This window comes from Periplaneta americana, chromosome 5, assembly GCF_040183065.1.
Source record: "Periplaneta americana isolate PAMFEO1 chromosome 5, P.americana_PAMFEO1_priV1, whole genome shotgun sequence".
Taxonomy (NCBI): Eukaryota; Metazoa; Arthropoda; class Insecta; order Blattodea; family Blattidae; genus Periplaneta; species Periplaneta americana.
In genome coordinates this window covers 136,729,860-136,743,128 of record NC_091121.1, presented here as the reverse complement: position 1 = coordinate 136,743,128, position 13,269 = coordinate 136,729,860, and the positions used below count along the sequence as shown (strand labels likewise).

Below are 13,269 nucleotides of genomic sequence, written 5' to 3'. Positions count from 1 at the left end.
AACTGAAGACGTTATTCATATGAATATTTGATTTTTTGTGTTTTAGTTTATCCCTTAGCCCTAAGTGTAGTAAATCTGTAAGACCCCTTTCGACTAGTTACGTTCACCTCGGAATAGAACACACGGGAAACAGAAGAACACTTCTCCATATCTCATCCACACAACCAATTTTTTTATAGACCTAATAAACATCCAAGTTGAATTTGCCAGATCTGTTAACTTTAACACGTTGCTGTTTTTGGTGAATATTTAAACGCCGTGTAAGTAAATTATTTAACAGGAATTTAGTTTTCATAATATGTTAATATTGAAAGCGGAGATTTTAATAAAGTGATAATTGAATTAATTTCTTCACAACTTACATAACACGATAACACTTCACAGGTTTACAGTTTCCCACTATAGTTAGAAATGCAGAATGTATACTGAAATAAAAGCATTCTTAAATATAGTATTTAAAAAAAACCGACAAGGATTTTATTATCTTATTTTTGCATCCTCCCCTCTAAGAAACTTATTCCGACAATGCGGGAGAAAAGACAAGAGTGCGAGGTAAGGGAGTGAGACAGTAAATAGGATTGTATATATAATCTTTTCGCTGTAAGAAAAGTCCTAATGTAAGCAATAGCACGTGAGAGAAGTGAGGCTTCATTGGCCGCTGTTTGGCGCCATAGATTCTCAGTACGTGTTCCCGCCTACTGTTGTACATTCTGTTTCATGTTAAACATTTCCCGTTACTCATCAGGTAGGCCTAACCTCACTACTATGCATCCGTTTGCTTTGGAAACATTTATTTTATAATTCCTGTAATTAAATTATTTTTAAGTCTTATGTCTTCACAATGGGCAGTTGAGAATGCATAAGCCATACTTCAGTACCACGTGCTTACATGAACAACTACGAGCTCAAGTGACGCCAGCTTGTTACAAGAACAGACTACCTCGGTATTACTGTTTGTATTCATCCGCGTCCATAGTACATGACAAAATATAAAAGTAGCTTTTCTTTTACATAGCGTTTTACATATAAGTAGAGTTAAATGTTTCATCGTATTTAACAACTACAATCCAATTTTTTATTTTCAAATAATACAAGATTATGATTTCGAAATACGAACTATATTTTCCTGCGCCATGTGAGTGTTTCCACTGTGAGGCAATCACGGGTATGACAGCCACGTGCTTGTGTTTACATTAGGATTTTTCTTACAGCGAAAACAGTATAGCTACCCAAGCATTTAAAAACGAAACCGGTGAACTGTGCCTGGCACATTTTAGATGCTGAAATGGACTGGAGAAGACGAAAATTGCGCGCGCATCCCATTATATTTCTTACGGAACGTAGTGCCTGGTTACAACATGGTTTGGTGGCAACGATAATATTGGTGGTAGAGTTTGCAAGCACAAGCGTATCTTGTTTCTCTTCGGTTTTGCGCGGAAAATATGAATTCTCCTTTTTTGCTCTTGTATTCTGGTAGTGCCATGGCACGAGGGCACTGCCTCTAAAGCCGCCCCTGCTTCCTTCAATGATTATATGGGAACCATAGTGTCTTTTATGTCATGAAAATATACAGTATGGTTCTAGGGTTAATCGTCACCGAAACATAATTTCTCATCTTGAGATTGATGCATTATACAACAGTTATAAATGACAAACTGCATTCTGTGAATAAAATTTATAAGGATTAGGTTATGTTCATTCCATTATAGTTTCCCTTAAATTATGTCGATTTTTTCGTTAGAGAATTGAATGAAATGCAGTATTTGAAAACCATTTTAAGCATTAAATTGGACCAATAATGAAGAAAATATCTCATATCTCCATAAACTCATGACAGACGAATAGTTGTCCCGGGACCAGCATAGACTTGAGAACCACTATAATCCTTACCTTACGTATATGCTGAGTGGGGGGGCAAGAGGTGGGACAACAATTACAACAATAGCAAATCTTGACTTATGACATATTTGGAACAAAATGTGTAGGTTTTAAGAAAAATACCACTTTTCAATAATTTACCTCAATACAGTGAAAAATTAGTATATATCGTTGCAACAGTATTTAGATGGTGATGTCAATAAAAGATATTGTTTATATCCAAACACTTCAGGAGAACTTTAAGGAGGGGTTACATGTCACTTGTGGCAACACTGACTCTAATATTAAACAAGTTCTTCCCTTTGTCATCTGCATTATCTTCTTTAATATCTTGGTCCGATTCTTATAATTTTAATCACACAAAAAAGATATCTTTAAACATCTCATGGTAACCACATTAACACTGTCACATTTCTCATTTTAAAAACGTCCTGTTTTAATAAACACTTCATACAATCCCAGGAAGTGGAAGTTAATTTGAGAAAATCTTCACACAACCTCTCACATGTCACGTTTTATTAAAAAGTATCACCTGGTAAATGTCACCTCTAGAAACGTCAGCATTTTTACTATGTAATATAATTAGTTCATTAACATTTTACTTCTTCATTTTTGTAGACAAATTGGCTGGTTAAAGAAGGATGGACACAAACTTCAAAAGTTGAGAAGAGTTCAACCATACCCACTGCACTCTTCATGTCTCAGAGATTCAATATATTTTCTCCCATGTTATTTCATAGAGTTCTGTTAGTTATCGATTATAGCGCCAGATGTCGCTGCCAATCTCATACGGCTCAATAGCGATCCATGTCACAGAGTATCTCACACCATGTCAGAGTTTATATCTCAGAGGCACATCTGAAATCAAGAATGCACTATATCACTTTATTGCTTATTCAATAAGTACAAAAAGGATCTAAAGCCGCTAGACATATGACATAATGTAAGTATTCCAGTCAATTAAGATGTCTGTAAAGGAAGTAAGTAAAGGCTCATTCACAATGAAAATTAAACATAACTTAAGCGTTAACTTAACGTTACAGTAAAATCAAGAAGTCATACCATCATTCACGATGGGAACATAAACATAACAGCAAACATACTTGGTAACCATGGAAACATAACAACGACACCATTTCCTCACATTCTTTCGTGTACTCCAGCGCTCCACGATTGTGTTCTGTTTGCAAATCACGTAAGCATAAGCATGAAAGTTTGGAGTTTGTAAACTTTCATGTTAACGTCTTACGGTAATGTATATGTCAATGCTTATGTGAATCATTGTGAATGATCCCATTTGGTAGCCTGGACGCAAACTTCTGTGCTTATGTTACGGTTATGTTCAATTTTTATTGTGAATGAGCCTTAAGAAGTGACACCTTAAAAAGGATTATATAGATAGGAAATTTGACAGTACTGGTGAAATAAAGGAAATGACTACACATTATTGATATAGGATGGGGTAGCTCATTTAAATCCAATTTTAATCCACTTTATTTATTACAGAAGAAAATAAATAAAATATGTCTTCATAAACCTATTGATTTTCCAGCTCAAAATTTGTTTATAGACTTTAATGTACTTAACGTAAGACAAATTTATTATATTGTATTAATAAAATTCATACATAAAAATCGAAATAATTTTGAATTGTATTCTCATAGTTATGAAACAAAAGGTATGAATTCTTTAAGATTGTTTGAACCAAAATGCAACACTGTTACAGTATTTAATCATAGTAGTAATTTAGTCCCAAGAATATATAACAAATTTATATTTAAATATCCTAATCTTGTCAATTCTAATAGTTCTAGTATTAAATTTAAAAAGTTATGTATGGATTTTATAAAAATTGAAAAATTGTAAATATAAATTTATATACTATAATTGAAAATTGTATTGTATAATTATTAATTATAATTGTATTGTATAACTATTAATTTAAATTCAGGAATCCGCCCCTGACCACGAGTTATACTCTTTCAGGGGCGAGGTAAAGTTTCTCTGTATATTTTATAATGTATGTTACAATTATTAGCAAAATATTAAATAAATTTCAAAATTGAAGGTTATGGATCAACGAATGACAGTTAAAAATAATCCTGTAGGTATATCGTGAACTCTCCAGTATTCGCGCGGGTTGCATTTCTAATCCATTGATGTTTATTACGTCATCACATCTCCGCTTTCAATGCTGATAGCGTGAAACTTTCAGTACATCTCTGTTACAGTTAAGGCCCGTTGTCTGGAGTGTTTGGATGTAATTGTGACGTTTTTGTGTAGCAAAATATACGGTTTTAGATTGGGTTACAATTGTAATCCGTGCGAGTGCTAACGCAAGTGTTTTTAACAGGTGAGAATACAACAGCATAATATCCGATTTAATGATTTGTAATTTGATGTATTCCTGTAAGCCGTTCATAAGCATCTCTACACGTATTTTTTATTGCTGCAGTGTTTATTTTATCCTGCTATATATATAAATGATTACGTGAACATAAGATAATACAGAACAATGACATCTTCTCTTACCTAACAGACTTAAACCCAATTTGAATAAATTTTGGGAGTATAAAATTTTAACTCTAGAGTGTACCTTGAGATAAATAACAATTTAGCAACTATAATAACGAAATAACCTTTAATTTCATTTTTTACATCATAACACATAAAAATCATTAAAAATCATAGAAATTCTTGTCGAATTCAACCAATTGTCAGAACTGTCTTCGGACAGTTGACTGAACAACAACAACAACAATTTGTTACACTGTTAAGTTTAAAAATATCTAGCAGCTAAACTACGAAATATTTTAAGGATTTGTAAGCAGCAGCTGTTCTGGAAACTGAATTGCATGAAATTATATACATTATCTATTTGCAGAAAATTTCAGTGCAACACTCTTATCTGTACGATATATTATATTAGGTCCTACAACTTATAATAGTAACACTGGAGATTTATCATTAATAGACATTAATAGAAACTTCATTCACTAAAAAAACTGAAAATATGCATGCAACTATACAGTAAATACTCTTGAATTATGCGCTAAAATGAGAAATTTATGAATTAAAGAATAAACTTTAGAGATTTATTTGGTTTAATAACGTGATATAAATGAAAATAATTTAAAATAATAATTATTGTCATCAAGCCATGACCATTTCTACTATATATATTTTTTCTATAAATATATATAATTAATAATGTTGTATACAACATATTTATATTTGTACATTTTCAACTCTCTAAATTTCCAACTTTTTTTTTTTTTTTTTTACTTTCTTTGTATTCCATGTAATTATTATGGCCGTCAACTGGCAGTGAATTCTCCAAATTCTTTACTGTGAAACTTCTCTTATCTGTCAGAATTAGTTTAAATGCCGAGAACGGCTTGACATCAAATGATGTCACTGGTGCATATTTGTAAGCAGAAATGTTTTGAATTTCAGTGACTTTGACATTTTACATTAAGAATGTCAGCAATTTGGAGCATTTCTTTGCAGCTAGAATCATTCTCTGACACACGCTTAAATTTTGCAGCCACTCCTTTACCTTGTGATCCAGGACTTGCTTCCAATGAGTCTTTAATTTTGCACAACTGCAAGAGATTTTTGTTAGGGAGATGCTGGAGATGCTCCAGCGTGGAGGTGCTGCTCTCTATCATAGAAAAGTTAGCAAAAACTTAACAGAATTCTTTCTGGAGGTTCATTTTTCACATAATAATTTTTATTTAACTTGGAAATTATTATTATTTTTAACAGAGAGAAATTTTAAAATTAGACATTAAATCGGTCAAAAGAAGAAAAGATGTTAATACAGTAGAGCATCGATTATCCGAAACAATTGGGAATGGGGAGTGTTCAGATAACTGATTTTTCGGATAACCGATCATTTACGAAATCAAATTGTACTGGTGTCATAGGAGCAGTATGAAACAAAGAAACACTGATATTAAACACAAAACTGTACATACAGTATATATTTTGTATCACACGTCTTACAAATAACACAGAGAACTGAGTTAGCCTAGTTTGACAGTTTAAAATGGTCATTAAAGTAGGCCTACAGTTAAAGAAAAGCAGTCCTTTTTTTTTCAGAGCTGAGGTTCGGTTTTTTCCCGCTGAATCTCGCAAACAGCGCTAGCGAAACTTCTACATGGCGCGAGCGCAGATTTGAATTTGTCGACTGGAACGCTTTCGGCTAACCGATCGGTATTCGGAAAATTGATGCTCTACTGTATATGTATACTGCTTTTATGTATGCATAATAAAAATATATACGCATTTAAAAAAAATCTCAAAATTATCATTTATGCAAAATAAAGTTGCCTTCAGTCGAACGTCAAAATCTTGATCGGCAAAGATTCACTTCTACTTTTTCAATTTGCCAAATCAATAAAAGTTCTGGGGTCTAGTCATTAATATTAATACCTGTTGTAATAATGGTAGTAGTAGCAGTAGTACCTCTTATGATATTCTGTTTTAACAAAGAGTGACCCATTAATTTACGTATTTGATTGGTAGAGTGTGGGGATTTAAAGAAATCTGATACATGCAATAATAAATTGTATGACGATATGCCAAAATACCAAAGGATAAAATAATTATTTACCGCACGATACAATTATGTGCTTATGAATTGTAATAAACTGTTACGTGATGAGATTTACACAAGGAGTTCAATATCAGATATTAATTTATTCTGAAATTGTAATCCGTAATTTAGAAATGGTAGCATGCCAGCTGAATGATGTTGCTATGTGGTATGATTCGAAATAGTGTCCAAGAAGAATGAGATGCAGCTGAAATATTTATAAAAACCTCGTAGTTGACGTAAGATGAATATGAAACGAATAACCCTTAGTAAATATTATTATATATTTCTTACAATTTAAGGGCCTGAAACTGCGGTTATTCGCCCCTACTCCACAAGAGTGGCTCATAGACGTCGCTTGTGTCGAGAAGCTCGTTCGTTTCGCTTTTTCCTAGTTTACGAAATGTAATGAATTGCAAATCGATGCTACTTATGCCGCTTCTTGTGCACACTCGAATGTCATAGTTCCGCGACACCGTATCACAGCTCCCGCATTAAAGTTCTAGTCTATTTTCTTTTTGTCTTAACTTACATTAATAGAGTACTCTTGCTGAAATACAAATTCATTTTGAATTTAAAATATGTATTAACTCTGTAACTCACCTTAAATGTGGTAAGTGAAATTCGAAATGAACAAAGACTATTGAATAGTACAAACAATTTATATAGCCTGGTTTTTCACACACTTCTGTAAGACACACTGTTTCCAATATGCAACATTGTTGTAAGAAAATGATCAAACCTTCTTACATGTTTCTCCGTCACATGTCCACACATCTGCCACGCGTATAATAGCATGTCGTTGAGGGCAGATGGGTAAAAGTGTTGATACGAAACAGAATGCAATGTCATTTATGAATTCTGTGTCGTGCGATGTGTCTAGAAAGTTTTCACGTATAATTTTATGTCTCAAATACTCTTCTAGCCTTCAAATTATAATTTTATATTGTCTAAAAAATATACGCATCAAAGGGTTGCAAAAATCTTGTAGTTTTTGATGGATAATTTGTTTTAATTGTCTTACCATCTGAAATATTGTTTACTCCTTCGAAAGTAAATATAGTGTCATCTATCCGACCACTCCAGAAATCCAGAAGTAGTAGTGTGTCCATTTTAAAATCTGGAAGAATACATCCCTTGATCATTTCCTCACGTGATTTTATTGTCAGTTTACCGGAACTAGTTGCATCGATCACGACATTAAATGGCTTGTCTTTGTCTACACCTTGTTTTATTTTAGGTCCAAATTCCCCTTTCGGTTCTTGAAAGCATGGTATGAACAATCCTGTTCCTAGACTTTCAGCTGCATACCTATGGATTACGAATGAGAGGAAGATTCTATGGATTGCACTACTACTTTATTAAAATGAATTCAGAGAAAACAAATATACGAGACTGACTAGAGCATTAATGCGAGAGCTGTGATACGGTGTCACGGAGCTATGAGGATCCGAATGCGCGCAAGAAGAGGTAGAAGCAGCAATGATTTTGAAGTCAGTGTATTTCGTAAGCGAGGAAAAAGCGAAACGAACGACTATCACTATCTTTCTTAACGAACGAAAATTAGCTTAAATATGCATTTTCATTAAATTCAAACTACACAATCTGGGACGGTTCTCTTGTTAGTTCGTCAGAGAATATCCAGAGTGCACCTGAAGCGGTGGATCTACATTATTGGCTATAATACTATAACGGACAGTGATTCGTCATTCAAGACAGTATTATTTAGAACTGTTCACATTTTTTTTTACAAAGTGTTATATAAGAAATTCAAACTCTTCAGATCTGCTTTTGAAGAAGGAAAGAGTAACTTGGAATGATATTCTATAAACAACAGATATTATTCCTCATGCAGCTGATTTGACGCACAGAAAAAGTACACTAAAGTACTGATTTTACTCACATTCTATAAGTAACAGTATACAGTAGACATAACAATCCACATTGTTGCCAACATTGTCCGACATGGTGTGACTGAGAAGGATTCTGAACTTGCAATGAGCTCCATATCTTCCATTTCTGGTTCTGAAACAAAATAAAGAGAAAAGTATTTAAGACCAAGTTGTGGAAAGGTGGGAAAGATTTATACAATACTTAAGTAATAATTGGTGATGAAGTAATGCGTAGATGGTGGGACATTGATTGCTTAATCTGTCGGCTCACATAGTGTGATTCAAAATAATTTAAAGATATCGGTATATCATATCATATGAAAAATAATATATATATATATATATTAATGTAGTATAATAGTAAACTCGAAGCCCAAGTTAGGGCATTAGGATCTATTTTAGTTTTTTATTTTTAGAGCTTAAGGAAGCTCATTCCAAATATTTGAAGGTTTTTTTTAAAAAGAACCATAGTCCAAAAAAATGGAAATTTTAGATATTAAGCTTATGGTAATCGTATTGTAGCGGCCATCTACTGAATTTAGTTGTTAGGTTGAAAAACACCACAGTTCTATGTTATAGGAGTGGAAATTTTTAGCGGTTTGAAAAACTCCACAGTTCTATGTTATAGGAATGGAAATTTTCAACGGTTTTCTTAAAACAACCATAGTCCAAAGAATTTTTTTGTGGAGACAGTCATTGTCCATCCAGGACGATGATAGCGTTTACAAATATCCCATTCATATCATCTTGAAACATCTATCCATACAATTTTAAACTGTAGTAGATTGGCAGTACTGCTTCTTACGTACGCGGCGAAAGCCACGTGAGTGAAAAATACTTTGGCACGTGAATTGTTGTGTTACTTATGGAATCATCTTTAGGTGCAGAAGTAACCTCATAGAAGAGACGTAAGCAACGAAAAAAGATAAAATAGGATATAATAAAGAAAAATAATATTAAAGGAGGCACACTTCAGTCACAACACAGTATTTTTTCTGAAAACAACCATTGTTCAAAATTATCAACATCTACATTTCTATGAGGCAATTTAAGTTACAAATGTTCTTCAGGGTTTCCAAGTTTTTACAACACCTTAAGAAATGGCATGATGAGTTGCATACTTGAAGTGTCAACAACACCCATACCACATAGTTTTATGTTTCTCCTGAAAATTTATGTTTTTGGACTGAGGTTGTTTTTTGTTCGTTTTTTTTTTTCCAAGAACTCTTCACTTATAAAACATGTTAGTAAATTCTTCAGATTGGCATCACTGACAACGTCTCCCACTGCATGTCAGTACATGTATTATGTTGAATTAAATATAGTTATCGTGTCACTGTAAAACAGAGATTACTAGTATAACCGAATAATTACATAGAAAATATGGGAAACTAAGAGCCCTAAATATATTATTGAAGTGCGTACATTTTGAGCTGTTCCCAAGATATGTTCGTCAATATTAGGATATACCCCTGCGAGCTTATAACAGATAAAATCAAGAACTCTACTCGCCTCCGTTATATAGGTTCACACTAGTTTCCATGTTTCACTCTTTGTTCACGCTCTGCTACGGAAGCCCAGTGTCTGTCAAGTAGCCTATTGTGCGAGCAAATATCTTAATCTTTGTTCACCTTATTTTTTTGGTGTTTGCATTAGTCCTGCTATAGTGCATCTGACAATAATTTTTATTTCATTAATGAACAATATAATACTCTGTTACGTGAATTAAATTAAAGTGATAAAAGTACAATCCATGGTCAGTAAACGTTTATATTTGGAACGGTATGATGTTCTCAATATTGGAAGTGAAGATACGCAGCAGGATGAGCGGATACATCATGCAATCTTTGCAAACTCGAACGTGTCCCATGATCAAACCAGTGAAAATACGTGTTAGAGATAGCAAACACAAACCTCTCTATAGATACGAGTACATTAAGTGTAAAGAAGAACTAGTCCATATGGCCAATCAGAGGCGCTGATTCAAGTCACGTGATTTCTATCCCACTCAAAGCCAAACGTTTTAACGCAGAGTAGCTATTAACATTATTTTCGTATTTCTATCAGTGTTGTAAGAAACGCATTGACGTGGATGAAAGACGTGTTCTTGTGAAAACTGCAAACAAGGGTAGGAAAAAGAGAAAGAAGAATGATTCGCAACGTGGACAGGATAAAATGACACCAAGAGACTTTAATTCATTTTATGCACATTCACATGAAAACAAACAGTTCAGTTGTGCGAAAATACACTCATTTGATGCATTACACCTTAGACAGTTGATTTATAAAGTCCCAAATAAAACAGTTCAAGAGAGGATGGTAGCACGAATGATGTCGTTGAACACTGTTCAACGAAAACGATCTCTAAATAATGTTGATAAGAGTAAACCTCGGTAATTCAATGTTACTTACACTCTTTCCACACAAAATGGAAATATATATTATCCAGTACCTTTGATTGAGGTTCTGGCTGACATGTACATATATTATCAGGCAGTACATCTCACTTGACGATATGTGTCAGAGGAAGAACAATTTTATTGTTTGTATGCATCTGAAGACTGTTTAGTGTAATATATAGCTAATCGGCAATGTATGTAACGGAGGGGGAAAGGAACTGGCCACCCTATCCCATTATCTCCTTGCCTAGTTGCCTCATAAGTGCTTTCTTGGTATCACTTGTGAGGTTCAGACCTGTCTGCGGACAGTTGACTAAACAACAATATATTATACAGTGTGCAAGAAAAGTTTAATGGAAATTAGCATAATTAAACATACTTGGCTAAATAAACAACGAAAGCAAAGTGATAAAGCAATATTGAGGTGGAGATCGTGTCAGTCACAAATCCGCAAGGAAGAAGAACAGTCTAAGACAATTTATATATAACTTAAATTGCACTGAAAGTCATTACAACAGGTAAACATCACAATGACTGTATTTGCACAATTAACTAAACATAAAATAATTAAATGCAGTGTACAATAAGTCTGTAACTGATTACAAACAGTGTTTGTTTGTTTCAATGTTGTGTGAACATAATATAGGGTTTATAAGTCCAGCTTCTGATATTTGCAGTTACTGCGCAAGGATCGACGAACAACTGAAGGTGGCTTCTACAAGGAAAAGTTGGAACTTACGACACAGAAGAGAGTTCACAAGAAAAGAGCAAGTGCCTTCTATTAACTTTTACGGGCAGAGATTGCGAAGGCAGTGACATTCCGTTTTGACGTACAACAGGTGCAGCCGTTACCAAAGAGTCCAATTCAGGAAGCATTTTACTCAAGGCAGACAAGTTTTTACTGTTTGTGTATTGTGGATGTGAAGTCACTAGACCCTGTATTTTATAGATGGACAGAAGAGTTGGCAGGGTGTGGTGCAACAGAAGTGACTTCAACCCTGTTGAATTTTTTTCAAATTTGTTAATTTTAAAGATATTACTGTGATGAAAATTTTCTGTGATGGATATGGGGCTAAACCAAGAACAATGTTGTGCTTCATACTCTCACGTATTTTCGTGGAACATATTATTGTTCTGTTGAAGAAATTCTGAAACCCGGGTGGACCATTAAGCTATTCTTTAACCAATCAGTAGTAGAAGTACCCCTCAGCCACCCAATCCCAGATGCCAAGAAGGAAGGTATTGATGATCTACTGAAAACTATTTCTTGGAGGAATCTGGCTAAATCAAGAGAACTTAATTTGGTATGCATCGATCATTGACGGTATTCCCAAGGATAACTGAGAACAAGAGAAAACTATTTGTGATTGCTTAGAAGATGCCTCTGGTTTATAAGAAAGTGTAAAAGTTACATCAAGAAATTTTCCAAATAATAGATTATGCCATTGTTACAGTAATCACTTAATAAATTTAACGTTCTATTTTGTCCTTACCTGAAAATAATATAAATGATCAAAAAAGCAAAATATTACAACTTTTGGTAAAAGACTAATGGGCAATGTCATTGTTTCAATAGTAAATTTATAATTTCGTTCTTTTTTCATATCACATAATTAAATGTTACAAATAAGTATTTTGAAACAGAATATCATGTATCAATCAGTAAAATTTACATCATTATGAAGAAACAACTTATTTCTAATTTGAAAGCCAAACATGTCCAAAGTGTTCATTCAAAAGCGAACATGTCCATATTTAAATGTAATTGTATAGGGTGAGTCAAGATCTCTGTGACAAACTATAGATCTCTCAATGGGGATAATTTTTCGTGAAGCAAAAGCATCGTGGGATGAAGGATATGTGGAGCGGAGAATTCCTGTACCGGTATGGAAATATCATTCGTATTTCGGTATATCACATTAATATGATATGCGTAAATAATGACTTAGTGATTCAGTCGGCTCCCGGCCACTTAATCACTCGTAATGAGTGCACCTCTGCACATAGTGTGTTGGACATTGTGCCACTGTCACACATCTGTGACACAGTGCATGAGGGTTGGCTACTAAAGGAAAAATAAGAGGCGGAACTTAAACTCAGAGGATTCAATCCGGCATCCAAACTGGAATCTGGTGTGACTTAGTGGATAAAGCGTCAGCACGTAGAGCTGAAAACCCGGGTTCGAGTCCCGGTGCCGGAGAGAATTTTTCTCCGCTTCACCCATCCTTCATCATATGGTAATGCAGAATTCCTGCACGTAAATATCATTCTTACTTCGGTACATCACAATAATTTGAACGGAGCCGCCATTTTCAGTTGACTATCTATGCGCAAAACAAATGACTATCTGAAAACATGTTTCATAGTACTGTAAAGAATTTGCGGTTTGAAATGTTGGCAAACAAAGAAAAAATGCTAGGCAAGTGATAAAAATAAACAAATACTATGGAAGTGATAAAATCGTAGCGATAAACAGCCATGATTGGTTAAAACACAGCCT

At 34.0% G+C, this 13,269-nt stretch overlaps 1 protein-coding gene across 1 annotated transcript in view; it reads right to left on the bottom strand.

Annotated features, from left to right (window-relative positions):
- Positions 1-1,850: 1,850 nt before the first annotated feature.
- Positions 1,851-13,269, bottom strand: part of LOC138700203 (limbic system-associated membrane protein-like) — a 1,314,643-nt gene continuing 1,303,224 nt past the window's right edge. The window contains exons 9-10 of the mRNA XM_069826644.1: positions 8,382-8,503; positions 1,851-2,736 (exon numbers count right to left, since the gene is read on the bottom strand). Of these exons, the coding sequence (XP_069682745.1) occupies positions 8,385-8,503 (119 nt within the window). The 3' untranslated portion in view covers positions 1,851-2,736; positions 8,382-8,384. The remainder of the gene's footprint in view (positions 2,737-8,381; positions 8,504-13,269) is intronic.